This window comes from Staurois parvus, unplaced genomic scaffold (genome assembly GCF_062004578.1).
Source record: "Staurois parvus isolate SC_StPar_1 unplaced genomic scaffold, SC_StPar_1.0 ptg002864l, whole genome shotgun sequence".
NCBI classification, from domain to species: Eukaryota; Metazoa; Chordata; class Amphibia; order Anura; family Ranidae; genus Staurois; species Staurois parvus.
In genome coordinates this window covers 1,210,139-1,225,502 of record NW_028320660.1, presented here as the reverse complement: position 1 = coordinate 1,225,502, position 15,364 = coordinate 1,210,139, and the positions used below count along the sequence as shown (strand labels likewise).

The 15,364-nt window shown below is 39.9% G+C and overlaps 1 protein-coding gene across 1 annotated transcript in view; it reads right to left on the bottom strand.

Moving 5' to 3' along the window:
- Positions 1 to 15,364, bottom strand: part of AP4E1 (adaptor related protein complex 4 subunit epsilon 1) — a 103,811-nt gene that overhangs the window by 41,317 nt on the left and 47,130 nt on the right. Inside the window, exons 10-14 of the mRNA XM_089666826.1 lie at positions 14,752 to 14,861; positions 11,988 to 12,127; positions 8,316 to 8,428; positions 4,417 to 4,535; positions 490 to 792 (exon numbers count right to left, since the gene is read on the bottom strand). Of these exons, the coding sequence (XP_089522952.1) occupies positions 490 to 792; positions 4,417 to 4,535; positions 8,316 to 8,428; positions 11,988 to 12,127; positions 14,752 to 14,861 (785 nt within the window). The remainder of the gene's footprint in view (positions 1 to 489; positions 793 to 4,416; positions 4,536 to 8,315; positions 8,429 to 11,987; positions 12,128 to 14,751; positions 14,862 to 15,364) is intronic.

The following is a 15,364-nucleotide window of genomic DNA, read 5'->3' as shown; positions in this document are numbered from 1 at the left end:
GTAATAGGGGTTGGTCAGTTCTATATGAGCACTTTCTACATTTAAATTGATGGGGTTTTTTGGTTTTGTTTTTTTAATTATTGGTATGAGTAGCAGAGTGATGCACTATATTAGCCATCGATTAATGCAGAAGCTCTTACTAGATATATAAAAAAAGTTGTTCTAGAAATAAATACTCCCGATGATTACAACTGTAGAAGTGACCGCGCATTTAGCACCAGCACAGCCACCTACAGTCTCCAAAAGTGCCTGTGACAGGGTGACAACACAGGAGAGAAATTAGGAAACAAGAACAGAGTGTTGTCACCATACATCTAGTTTAAACACAGTATCAACTACTGTACAGGTATAAAAACTTTTTCTTAACATATTTCAGAATGTTCTTAGTTGCGCTTTTATAGAGCGGACGTGGCTCTTTAAGCTCATTACAATCCAAGTTACACTTGGTTGTTGAAAGATGGAGACCAAGTATTTTAATCTTGTACTTACCGATAAGTCCTCACAGCTGGAGTTCAGTGGAAAAAGCCTCTGTATTAGCTGTGCATCCTCCCACAGAGCCTTTAATTCACAAGCCTGTTGCCTTATACCTGTGTCCAGACAGGTAGAGAATTCTTGGATTAGTTTATCCACTAATGAGCAGTGGTGAGTGACTGCAGCCAGCTTTGTTATTGCTGCCATAATCCAGGCCTTAGTTTCAGAGGTAACAGAACCTTGAAAGAACAGGTCATACAGTTTTCTCATCACAGATTCTGTAGATATGTGCTTGGCAAGGTAGGCATATTCACCCAGCACCTGTATAAAAAAATAGAATAAATTTAAAATAAAACAAAAAAGTAAGTAGCATATTTAAACATGCACCACTAATTAAACACTATATGCACAGCCTGCACAAAGCTGACAAGCAGATTATTATTATTATATTATTATACAGGATTTATATAGGGCCAACAGTTTGCTCAGCGCTTTACAATATCACGGGAGACAATACAGCAACAATACAGTTCAATACAAGAGAGTTAGGAGGGCCCTGCTCCTTGGAGCTTACAATCTAAGAGATGACATTTACTGGTGAAATTTAGAGGAAAGGTAAAGGAACCAATTTATTTTAAGTCTCCCTGGTGTATTTTTCTAAATGACTTGGCACATGAAAGCAGGAGATTTTACCAACAGTAAAATCAGACAATGAAGGACTATTCTCATATGGGGGCCTGAAAAATAAAACCAGTTTTCTTCAACAGTTAAACTCCATCCAAAATTAAAGTGATAGCTTTTGATGGCGGCCTCTTTTAATGACAATTCCTTCCAGAACATTTATTTTCTGGTTGGAATTAATTTGAAGCAGATGTAAACCCTAAATGAATGACATTTACTTAAGTAAAGCCCCATGTAGAACAATTGTCATTTCACTTTATATAACGTTTCTGGTTACATCCAAATGCTGTGCATCTCCAGCAGACACTTCATGCCTTTATGGCTACATTTCTCAGGGTGGGTTCTCTGATGGTGACAAGTGGGTCATGCCTGCATATTGTGTTTTAATATTGACACAGCATTGACAATCTACAGGATGTGTCTAAACAAGGACCCTCATGGCAGGATCCCTAGGTACTACTTGAACATCTGCAGATTTAAACTATTCAAATAACTTTTCAAGTTAAATTAATATGTTAAAGCTTATATAAAGTCTAAGTGATTGGGTTGCTTTAAAGCAAAACTCTAGGCAAAATGATAGGGGGGGGTTGGGGGGAGTTCTAATCGGTTGCAAGATTTCCCCTCTATTACTTTTCTGAGGACAACCCAAATTTGGGATTTTCTTTTACTTTCACTTTCAATTAAAATGGTAAACAGGACAAATAGAGAGGGTGAATCCCCCTAACGTGGACACAGACAGCAATAAAAACTGACAAGCATTCTAATCCATCTCCACTCTATGCAAAACTGAAAAAAAAAGTTTTGCCTATAGTTATACTTTAATTTTGAAGGGAATCTATCATGAGGGAAATATGGTTGCCATTGATTTTTTGTTTTTATTTTTTGCATTTTTGCTAGCTGCCTTTGTCACACAGATTTCCATGGCTCTGCAAATGTATACCAACAAATGCAGTCAGAACTGTTCTAGGTCCGGGACTCAAAATGTATTGAAGGTGTTGGATCAGCATTGCTCCCAAATAACATTAAAGAGGAGTTGCGGCCCTCCCTCCCAAAAATTAAAAGTCAGTAGCTACAATACTAGGGAACTGCAGGGATTCAGTGCTGTCCTCAACCCAAGCCGATTCTTCAATCTGTTGTTGGGTGCTTGCGGTGCCATCTTGATTAAGGGAAACTGGCAGTGAAGCCTTGCAATTTCACAGCCAGTTTCCTACTGCATATGCACAAAATCGCGCTTTGCTTTGTGAATGGACCTCCATCCTCTGAGACTTGTGAAATGTCCCAGATGGCTGCGGGCAGACATGGGAGCAGGTACCTGTCAAAACCAATTATCCACTCCCCCTATGTGGCAGTGGGGGGGAGCAGATAAGTGGAGCTCCCACTTTTAGGTGGAACTCCACTTTAATAGGTTACCATTACTGATATTCTATGTGCCTTAAAGTGGTTGTAAGTCCTTACATACCCACTGAAGCAACTACCCTTAGGTGGTACACAGAGATGAAGCAAATCCGCCTAAATAAGATGTACCTCTTGTCTGCAGACCTCTCTTCTCTACAGCCCTTCAAAGCCCAGAATTTAGACAGCATTTCATAGCTCCAGGAGGCTGGGGATGGGGATCTGACGTCACACACTACACAGCATGGGAGAAGTGCAATCTGAAATCTGACTGGAGGGAAATGACACACCCCCCTCTACAGTGTCATAATGAAACATGCACAGCTGAGGCTGTCAATCACCTGCTGCTCATCTGTTTACATACGTGTCCATTCAGGTCTGTTTTTCTCTGTTTAAATGGATCTGAACGGTTCTAAACAGATGCTGTCTGTTTACATCTGTTCTCTTTATGTCACTTTTAGGAAATAAACATTTTTTGTTTATACTTTCATCACCTATGATTGGTTTCTGCAACAATTAAAAAAAACAGATGCAAATGTGAATGTAAACTGAACTGAATTAAACACAGATGTGCAAACTGATGTATGCTGATAAAACGCGAATCTGTATGCATTAGGTTTTTCTTAGCAAAAAAAACGTGACTGAACTGATGCCCATGTGAAAGGACACTTACTTTAACAGACCAAGCTATTCAAGCACAGTAGCCATTAGTGTTGAGACAAACCATTGACAGGGTTCTTACAATGATCAGCTTTTATTCATTTGTGTAAACTCTTTATCCCAAAAGGACAAAAAAAAAAACCTTTCGATTAACTGCTTATAAAAAGTGTTAGCTGGAGTTCAACTTCAGTTGGTTAGTCAAGTCCATCTAAAGCAGGGTATACACATACCAGCTTTCGGTCATGCTGGAAAACCAGCAAACACAAAAACTGTGTGTGTATACCCTTCTTAAATCTGCTAGTCTAACACTAACCCCACCCCCCCTTCAGATTGACAATGCTGCTGTTCAGAGGTGTCTGCTTTACTGCTTCCACTATGCAGCCACCCTAAAGCTGCCCATAGGTGGACTGAAATTTGACTCTTTCAGCTGGGACCAGCCAAATTACAATCCATCCAAGGCCATTCCTACTAGACAGGAACCGGACTGTCAAAAAACTTTTGTCGATCAGCTTACTGCAGCTGGTGATCAGTGTATACTGACAGTGGAGGAGTCCCACTGTCAGAATGCAAAGGCACAGAGGGGAGGATTCCTCCATCCACCTCGCATGTGTGGATGGGGGAATCCATTCATATTGTTTTTCGACCAGCCCTCTGGCTGATGGAAAGAAAAACAAAATGCATTTATGGCTAGCCTAAGACAATAAGTGTGTTACAAGCAAAATCTCCAAATGAAAAGAAAAAGCCTAAAAAAAAAAATAATGCAGCCTCCACATGTAAGGATTGGTAAACTGCAATATATTACATTTTTGTTTTTGGGCTTAATACAACTTTAATGGATGCTTTATATTAAATAATACAGAATAGGAAAGTAAGACATGCAACCTCATTTCATAAGAAGAAAACCACCTAAAAGCAAATTACTATTTTAATTAAATAAATCCGCAAGTAATTAAAGCAGCATTCCATTACCAAATTTTCTGTAAGCAGATTTAAAAGTTCTGTGATTTGAGAAACTGGAAAATGCTGTTGGGCTTATTTGTAAAAATCCTTTGCTAGCAAGTAAAGAGAGCATAATTAGAAGTTAGCCAGTGTGAAACAGCCAATTTACATGACTGCTCCAAAGCGAGCAGCCTGGCCTTTGAATAGAAAATGCTAATGTCTGTGCCAAGTTCCCCCTTACAAAGACTGGCTTTTCACTAATATCTTCCTTACCCAGCTGATAACCTGTAGGAAGCGCTGGGGATAATGCACATTCTCCATTTCCAGTAAGGCAAGATAAGACTGCACTGCATACAGCCTCAGCTGTCCATCTTCCTTTTCATCAGCAAATCCTGCAGAGATGAAAAATTACATTTTAAACAGAAAGAGTACCCGCTGGACAATGGGACCAAAATAAACTGCCCTCACCATTTGAAAATGTAAGATCATCAGGCTGAAGATATTATACAGAAGACTGTATGTGCGTGGGGGCACACAGAAGAACAGTATACATACCCTTATAGCAGCTCTGCTGTATCCAGGTCCTTATAATTTATCCAGATAAAGCAAAATAACAGCAGAGGCTCAGAGGAGAAATATAATTAAGAGGCAGTGAGAGATGAGGGAACAATGGCTCATGAAATAGAGCCTCCTTTAAATGTACTGTATATTGATGTTGAAATACAATGTAAAATACAGTAATATTATAAGCAAATGTACACCTACCTACTAAAGAGGTTTGCGTCAAGAATATGATGCAGTCATGTATTATGGTTACCTTCTGCTTATCCTACATTTACTTTACTGCCATAAAATCACTGAAATGTTACCTTTATCTGAAGAGTCCTCTTTATGTACTTTTCAATCTATGAATGCCTAATCATCTAATTCATATACCACTTCAGAGAATATACATATTACATATACATACAGTACATACACACCATACACAAAATATTTGGACACCTGCTCTAGGTTGATCCATACTTTATCAGCCCATTCAAACTCAAGTGAACATGCAGGCTTTTCCCAGCTTTAACATTCAAAAAAAGAAAGAGCCCATACTAGTACACTGGAAACTTATTTTTCGCATTCCAACATGGCACAGAATAGCCCACCACTTTGACAAAACCCATTGTCTGTTAAGTGTTTCCCAACCAGGGTGTCATCTGGCTTCACCCAGGGTTCCACAAGCTTGGGACCCAGTTTGCCCTGGATAAGTATTATAAGTTGCCATGGTACAGACAGGCCAGCTGCCAACACTACAACAACCAATGATGCTCTAGAGGCCAAACCTCCACCACCTCCCACCCCTCCTCTGTGTCACTGGAGCCAAAAGGTAGGGATCTGATGTTAAGAGAGGACTGTGTGACTGGAGGGGTGGGCTTGTGTGACTGGAGAGCTCTGTGGTGATGGGGAGACTCAAGTAAAGGGGTGACTCTGGCACAAAGGGAGAAGGAGGGAGACTCTGACACGATGGAAGACTTCTGATGCCTCGACATTTTACATACTTTTAAAAGTTTCTTGTAACTGAAAAAAGGTTGAGAAATGCTGATGTACAGGATCTACTATATCTCTACAGTCAGTCAGTCTGCCCGATTTCATTATTAACTGCCTGCTTCAATCAATCAGTTACTTAAGCTTAGTACACACACCATCTGCTTTTCTGTGTTCAACCCAGCAGGCTGAATAAAAAAAAAACCAAAAAACACTGAAGAGGTCAGGAGGAGCTCGCTGCACTAACTATCCGAAGCGATCTTCACGCTGAGCTATTGTGTTCTGACAGAAGGACTGCCCCTCCAGCAGAACACACCAATCAGAAGACCTTTTTTCAGTCATGCCCCTTCAATTGAAGCCAGACATTTGGCCAGATTCTGCTGGACCAGCTGCCGTATTTATATAGGCCGAATGTCCGCTGGTTTCTGTTGAACCGGCCGATATCGCCCGAATTTCGGCCCGTGGGTACGGGACTTTATGAGGAACTGTACATTAGCTGAGCTAGCTCATCAACACTGCCCACCCCTTTACCTAGTTTGGTTCAGGATCAACTGAATGCAACAGAACAACCTTACTGAAACTCATCTTTAAGCCCTGAGAACAAACACAGATACAGAGTTCATTTTAAAAAGAGGTGCATTAAGATTCTTTGGAAACTCAACATCGCTTCCAGTCACAAACAACTGGGCAATCTACATCAGTTTAACCATGTTTTGTAGATTGAACTTTTTCAAAAAGCTTTGAGTTGTTGGGATGAAAGAATGCTCCACAAAACTCAAGTCTCATTTATGAGCACACTCAAAATTCTTCCACTGACAACTGTGATGGTCCTCCTGATCGGGTATAAATATTTAGGAAGGCCATAAAGGAGAAGTATGGACAGAGCTTTTTTGGTCATACTTGTACACTTTACACTCCTGTAACCAAAAATCAGCCAATATCTGGCTAAAGCCCGCTGTTGGCTGATGTCACAGAACCACTCCAGGCTCTGAAAGGAACCCGACCATATTGTTGGAATCTGCCGGACTAACTGGATTGACAGCTGGCTTCATCTCTTAATGCACACCTGAGAGCCAAAGCCTGCTGCTCTTTTCCCCTACTGAGACTGGAGGTCCAGCAAGCGCTGGAGCAGCAGAGTAGAGAGTGGTGGCTGTCGGTCACCGCTCTCTGCTCAGAGCTGACCAATAACTGAGTGATCAGTGGTCAGTTCTGGGACTTAGAGCAAGTGGGGGACAGCTGCAGCATCAGACTGATGCTGCAGTTTGGAGGAGAGTATGTATGTTTGTTTTTTTTAATCTACCCCAAACTTCTCCTTTAACACCAAGATGTTGGATGATAAACTCTGCAGATCTAGTTGTATTAGGAACTTTATATGATATCAATTAAACCAACTGCCCACCCACGTTTGTGTTTAATAAAAAGGGGAACTAACTTAGGCGCTATTGAGACTTGTATCATCTGTTGTATGTACCTTAAACCTCTTTCTGCTCATGGTGAACCACTATCTTATCTACCTGGGATTGCTCCCGTAAAAGCGAGGCAAAAAAACCCCTCCAAAAACAAACATTCATTTTCTTTTTTTTGCAGTTCTTCACTGTGGATGTCTCCAGACTTCCTTTGTTATGCTAGGTTTCAAGAATGCGATGTCAGGATTAGCCCTGTATCAGTACTCAGCAGGTGAATATGTTAAAATGATATTAAAAGTAATTTCTTTAAAAGTAACAAACATGCTATGAAATGGTTTTGCACAGAGCAGCCCTGATCCTCCTTATCATGGGTTCCCCACCAGCACTCCTGGCTCCTCTTCTTCTCCGATTACTCTGTGGGCAATCGTGCATGATCGTTCCCAAGCCCAGCACTGAGTGTCCATAAGACACACACCGTTCTGCCCCTCGCACCCTCCTCGTGACAGCCGCGGGAGCCAATGGCTGCGGTCTCTCAGCCAATGAGGAGACAGAGACCCAGAAGAGCAACTGCTCTCGTGCACATCGCCGGATTTCACTCAGGTAAGTATCGGGGGGTGGGGGGGGGGGGGGCTGAATAATGAAAGCTTTTTTTTTTACCTTCATGCAGAGAATGCATGAAGGTAAAAAACCTTGTGTCTTTGGAACCACTTTAAGCATGATCAATGAAATTGTCTGTGCTAATTATAAAAGAACATTATACGGTTATATAATGTAAGCATAATCCACTCACTGGAAGCATCCACACTTACCAACATTTAAGGAATCTTTGCCTTAATACAAATATTTTTAGTAAATTCAATAAAAGCATGTCCTTAAAAGATTCAATAATACTTGATTTCCTAGGGTAACACTGGCTGTACCATGTATTTCTTGCATGAATGTGATCATTCCTCTCTGTCAATTCCACCAACATTGTTGAATACCCCTTTTAATTTAATGTCTCCAGGGTTTTTCAAACCCGTATGTACTGTTAGGTCAGTCACAAAATAAAAAATGGTTCACAATGTTCTCTGCATAGAGTTGCCAACTATCTAAAGAAGTCAAAGACTGCACTACTGAATTTAAATAATGTTTGTCAATCATAATACATTTAATTTTTCCCTAAGAGAAGACAATACAGTTTATTTACAGCCCATTCTGAAGTCACAACTATTATTTCTGATGTCCTACCTTCAGCTAGGAGTCGTAGAAAGTTGTTGGGAATGTCTGGGTGTACCATATCTCCTCCAATAGAAAATACAATATTCATGGTCTCAACAAACCACTGGTTGTTTGGGGAGTATGTGAGAGGAATGTCAAGGAAAAAAAATTCTACTATTTGATAAACACATTACAGATAATGCCACTTTCACAGTGCTCCAGTGGGGTTTCCCCGCAGCAGTGTACCCACAGCTTCCGTGCGGATTACCCGCACTTTCCCATAGACTTCTATCATTACCGATGCATTTTCTGAAAATCCTGTACACTACATAATGGTCTATGGGAAAGCAAAGGTGACCCACACAAAAACCACACATATACTATGCTGCACCCATGCTGTGGGGAAAACGCACCGGAGCAATGTGAAAGGGGACTCACTGTTTGTCACATATTGAAACCTGTATGGCAAAATTTCAACTGAATATCAAAGTGAAGTAGGTAAGCTAGTTTTGTCAGTGCTTTTTTGTGACATCTGGCACAGAGCAGCCAGAGAAAATGCTCTAATACCAGCAGAATGCCTGGATTAACATATAGTGAAATAATAGTTTGTCTGACTGGCCCAGTATTAAGTTTATATGTAAACATGATTTAAAAACATTTTTTTCCAGTATTGGTTATCTTTTGCCCTGCATTCAAATTTCGGCAGAGCACATTTCTGGTGATTTTGGAACATTCTTTACCAGTGCTTACCCACAACCCAATGGGTCATAGGTTGCTATATTCCTAAACATATGAATACAGTGTATGGTTACACCTTGCAATCAGTTTATCAATACTCTATAATTACTACAACAGAATACATAAGACAAACAAGATTATGTACAACACTACTCACAAAAGGTCATCCAATGTAATATTACGGGTTCAGAGACATTAGGTTTTGGAGGCAGGGAGTGAGCAATCCTGACCAATCATTAATACTCAAGGTTTGGTGTACTCCTGACTAGTGTAGCAACTTACACGGCTGAATGATACAAAAGTGTATAAACAAGTCCTCATTGTTCAAAGGATATGGTGTGCCATTTAACTTGAATAGTGACATACAAGAGATAAGAAAATGAAAAGCAGTCATTCTAATGGAGAACTTTGTTCTGGAATACCTAACATGTATCCATTACTGTTCCATAGGATTGCATTAGAAATGTATTGGTGTCTTAATGCTGACATCTAGTGGCAATTCAGGGCAACTATAACTTGTTATTTCTGTATTTGCCAATGGTATAACCAAGCTCCCCTGTCTGTTGGGGCTAGTTAGCTTGAGCTAGCCATACATTCAGAGGATTCAGCAGAAACCAGACAAATTTTGATCCAAATGTAGACCGTTTGTTCAAGCTGGTTGTTGGAACAAATAATGTATGGCCAGTTTTAGTCTTTTAAGACAGACCCTCTCCTCCATGTTCCTTCAGTGAGCTGTTAAGCCTTCAAAGCAGGCATGAGGCAGCGAAGATTTGTCACTTTATTTCAAATGACCAGTGATCATCCCATGTGCTGCACTCTAATCCAACCTAGTTTTACTTTTTAAATGAGAAGTGTGAGATTTAAAAAAATAAACAAACATTCATGATGACCGAGGTGGATGCAGCATCGATCCAATGCTGCAGCTGTCCCCCGTCCGCTCCAACGGAGCAATCAAAGACTACTGATCTCTCAGGTCGCGGTTCAGCTCTGAGCATAGCTGTCAGTCAGTGCTCTGCCCCTCCAGCACTCACAGGAACGCAGACTTTTGGAGGGAGCGGCTGGCTCAAGCGCCCAGCGGCGCACTGAGAGGCTAAGCCAGCTGCCGGTTAGGCATTTGGGCAGATCCCTACATTACTGTTCAGATTTCTGCAGAATCTGGACCAGCTGAGACATCGGCTGACAGCAAACTTTAACCCACTGCCAGCTGAATCAGAATCCCAGGAGTGCAGAACTAAGTGTGCTCATGTACCTCACAGAAGCATGGCCAAAAAAGCCTTGGCCATACTTCTGCTTCAAACGTATGTCTTATTGGAGAGTTAAGCTGTCTGTCAAGGCCAGATGGACCAAGGTCTAAAGAAGGTATGTGTCAATGCAAAAACAGAAACTGAAATCAGAACACACCTGCAGAATAAAGATTTGTAACTTTGAATACAGGTACTGTAGTTACTCTAAATTTGCAGGCCAGTTGGGACTGCATATTTTTGAACAGTTGAGTATTAGAATGTAGAGCCTTAAGCTGAAAAACATAACATATTTCTGTTTATATATATTCCACTTAGAGGGAAATATAGAATGAATATACCATATATTAACTGATGATTTATCAGTTCACTATGGGGAACAACTATTGGAGCTCTCAATGCCAAGTTATTTAACAAATTGAGCCTCACTTGCTGCATATTGTATTTCCGACCCTTCAATGGGAAATCCCAAGTCTCTATAACATTCACCTTACTTATAAAAATAGGATTTAAAAATGGCTCATCAAGTATTTTCTAGAAATAGCGTGTTGAAACATCACTCTTTTGAATAGCACCAGAAACCACTGTTTTCTAATCACAAAGGAGTCCATGGAATGAACCATGGTCTCCAATGGATAATGAAAGCAGAAAGTCCGCTACAGGTGAGTATTTGAATCATCCACCCCTCTGGACATCAACAGGTGCAGGTCCGATCCGTGATCACAGCATCAGTGTGGAAAATAAAACTTGAATCACACTACAACGATGTACCAGATAAATTACCATTTATTAAAAACTTCATATAAGAACATGAATCACAACTCCATACAAAAGGACAGTTAACACGTCTCATATGACATACATAATTATGATGAAGCACGTTTTTGTGTGAACCGCGTTAACTGTCCTCTGTCCTTATGTATGGAGTTGTGATTCATGTTCTTATATGAAGATTTCAATAAATGGAAATGTTATCTGGTACATCGTTGGACTGCGATCCAAGTTTTGTTTTCCACATGGAATGAACCATGGAGCCTAGTGAAGAGAAGTGTTATCAGACAACAAGAAGTGTCAGATATCAGTAGTATCAAGAGATTTTCAAGAAAGCAATGTTTCACCACACTGTCCATCAAAGAAGTAGATAAAAGACTTCTTCTTTTACAGTAGGCTGCTGTAATTTCTTGCATCTGGCAACAGGCTTACTTGTAGAACAGATGTAGAACAGTAAAGGACAGTCACATCACTGTACTACTTGTATGCAAGAAGCACAACCTGCATGGAAAAAAAAAAAAAAAAAAAAAGAAGAAGAAAATAGGGCTGCCCTCTGCATATGTACATTTAGTGCACTGCCGTTTTAGATAAATACCCTCTAGGAAGCATTTGGAGGAGATCTTGTTAGCAGCCTGGAAAGCAGAAAATATTGGGTCATACACACACTGTTAACTGAACGGATTGAATTGACCCTGAATGCATAATTATCACGATGAATACAGCAGAAGAATAGTCAGGAAATTAAGCCATTTAAGCCACCTTCCATTCATATTTTCAGCTCTTTGGTTTTACAAACAAACTGCCAAGAGGTACTACACAGGAAAAAGGAGGAATATCCACTACATTTAAAATCTAAAATAAAAAAGCCTTCTAAATAGCTTCAGAAGAATAAAATTGATTAATCCGCTCTCTAGAAAAATCAATGCATTTTGTACAAGCAAAAAAAGGATATTTTTCTGCCAAATCTGCTATTTTTCCAACCAAGGTGATTATTGCATATTCATCCTTGCTTTCTTTCAGATATTCTAACATTTTCTGTACAATAACAGTGACATTCTGTTCATTGGTAATTCGATAGAGGAGTTCCAGTGTCTACATGAAAGAAAAAAAAATAAAGAACTATGAAATGGGAGAAAGGAAATGGGAACTAGGAAATGGGCTCCATCCACAGCACATGGTAGATTTGACCCTTCTATGTTATTATCATGTGTTCACTTATGGCACACAGGGCAGCAAAGCAACTGAATGTTAAACTAGACAGGAAATACTGAAACAGAAACAACTTTGAACAAATTGCAAGCACTGATAAAGCACATCCTTCTCTAATATACATGTACTTATAAAGCTGGGGTTTCAGAGAGAAACTCAAAGAACATGGAGTTGATGGGTGGAACCACCTTTTACCATTTCAATTATCTGTATTGAAGAGTTTGTTGACCTTGTATGGTACATATCCTCTGAATTCTAGCCTTCAAGCCCAACTCCAGCCAAAACATTTTCTTTTAATTTTGGACAGGGGGGAAGGGTTAACATAACTGCTTTCTGTATCTCTGTTGAGGAAAGCGAAGTTCAATAGAGAGAAAGGAAGTACCACCAACTAGCCCCTGAAGCAGTCACACAAGACAAAAATGTGTAGGATGGAGTTACGGAGGTTTTTTTTTTTTATTTCCTTAAAATTTACTTTTTTAAACTCTGTAAAAAACATTCAGAAAGCAGTAAAGAATAATTTGTGTTGCTTTATCAAAATGTGAGTGCCCTGCTTGATTGTGGCTGAAAGATGAAATCTGGAATAGCAGGTAACAGCTGCAGGATCATCAGGTCTACCACAGTGCATGGAGTAGAGAGGAGTGGGTAAAAAATCTAGGGTGCAGTTTGTCCTGTGATAACGTGGATCAGGCAGTGTGACATGTGAAGCTTATAATGACCTGTAAACAGTATACTAGTTGCCACTGTTTGGTGAGCGCGTCCTTGTATCTACTATTTGGTAACAGTCATAGCAGGGAAGGGAATGCTGCCTGAACTAACTTTACTGTGTTACAAACTTTGCAGAGCAGGTACTGGCATTGCAATACATATTACCCGGTGATGCTGCTATTTACACCAGTGCACGACTTTCGTTTCTATGGCGACTACACTTACTCAGTTGCCCTCAATATGGTAGAGTGTGGTCACCGTTTCCAGTGCTGACACACACACCCCTTAATGATAATGCTTTCCAAGCATTCTATCAGCCCTGGATTGCTTGACAGTGGAAGAATGTCTGTTGACATTAAAAAAAGTGACAAACCACTGATGTTTCACTATAAAATATGCAGTCTGCCATATGGGTATTGTAAATGTTTCTTTGGGTATGTTTTACTTCTACTTTAAAATATGCTAAAACCCCAAAGTGTTGTATGTACTGTAAATACGTTTTTTTTTCCCCCCAAAATAAGCTTGCAACAAGGCCTTCTCTGAACCCCACCCCTACCATCCAAACCAATTTGTTGGTATATATTGCTGGGTCACTAATTTCCATAAAGTGAAGCATACACAGCAACCAATCATTTTTAACTTTAATTTCCTAAAGTGCACAGAGAAAATAAAACTGTTTAGTAACAAATTACAGAGAAATTGCCCTATTTCACTTTGTTTCATGATTCACTGCCTAAATGTTCTTTGTGGACTGAATAAATGGCTAACAGTAGTGAAAAGTGTGTATATCCATAGATGTCCCTGCAGAAGCTTCCAGCTGAGAACAGTGCACAAACAGATGCTTTTAAAGTAATCACATTTTATTGTGACACAAAGTGCATGATGCAGTTTCAGGGGTGACTCTTCTTTGTCCAGCTTCCCATATTTTAACACTAAATTAGAATAATCAAAGTGGTGAGAATGCTGCAATACACCAGCAAAACTCCTAAGTCGTTCAGCCAATGTATCTATACACTTATATCTGTGGGTTGAGATTACATAGTAAAACAAAAGATAGAAGTAAAATATGTACCTGTGTTTGAATTGATGACCATCCAGATGGAATAGGCTTCTTCCACAACCAAGCAAATGCAAGCAAATCAGAATGAATGCCAAGTAGAACAACCCCAAAGTAAACAAATGCAAAAGTAAAAACAAATGGTAAAGGGCAATACCAGTCAAAACCAAACTAAGCTAAAATCTATTCCCACCCATCAAATTGCTTGATTCCGTATCAACACAGTGTTGATGATAAGGGAATCTCTCCCGCTGCCCTAATGTGCTTTGCCAGCGGGGAGCCTTCCCTGGCAGCAAAACACAATGATCACCGCCGGTGGCTATAGCCAACGGCAGTGTTCACATGAAAAAAAAAATCAAACAGGCTGACTGTACTGAAGTGAGTTGCTAGATCGTCTTCAGTACAACCTGCCTGCGCACAGATGGATCAATTCATGGCCAGTCCCTGCTGAACAAGAGTTTCAATCCATCTATGGTTGGCTTAAGTTTTGACTGGAATTACACTTTAATCTTTTTATTTCTTAGTTTAATCTCTGAAGTGATCCTGCAAAAACTTCTCAATGGAGAATTCACCCATGATGACCAATTAGATTGCTTTCTTTGTTTTCTAGGAAAATAAAATAAAGAATCCGTTTGGTTGGTATTGGAGGATTCTCTTCTTTTGTAGAATTTTTTTGAACAATATTTGAAAGTATTTAGTAATTTTAGTTCCCAATTCTTCATGCTAAAGCTTAACAAAATCTGACCTCTCTTTTAATGATGGGATCAGGATGGTCTAAGCACTCAATTATGGTCATTTGGTGTTGAAGTGCCAGGTTAGGATCTTGCTGAATAACATATGTAAGAGCTTTCAGCCCTGAAACAAAAAACACAGATATTATTTTCAGAGCAGCAAGTGAAAGCTACAACATTTTTGCATTAGTAAACATACAGTATGTATGAATGTGACCCACGTAATGTACACATTTGCAAAAGGTGGTTTCAGCTTTGGCCTATACATATTCATAGAAACAGCCTTATTTAGCAATTACATATAAAGCCCACCCACATCACAGGGCTGTGCAATGCTTGCACTTTACAGCTGCTCTTAACTTAGGGCCAATTCTCCTGAATTTATATTTGCTGCTTGTTTTTTCAAACTTAGCGACGCAGAAATATTGAATCCGAACACAGCCATCCAACTGGCAATTCCAAAAGCAGATGTGCAAATGCAACCCTTGTATATCGCTCTCACTACTGATGTGCTTCTAAGTAATCTAACATTGCAACGTAATAAGGCAGCAGTCAGATATGGACATATAGGCATTGCATTGACCGTTTGAGGTGAGGGGCCCTCTATCAGGAACACTGACCAGCAAT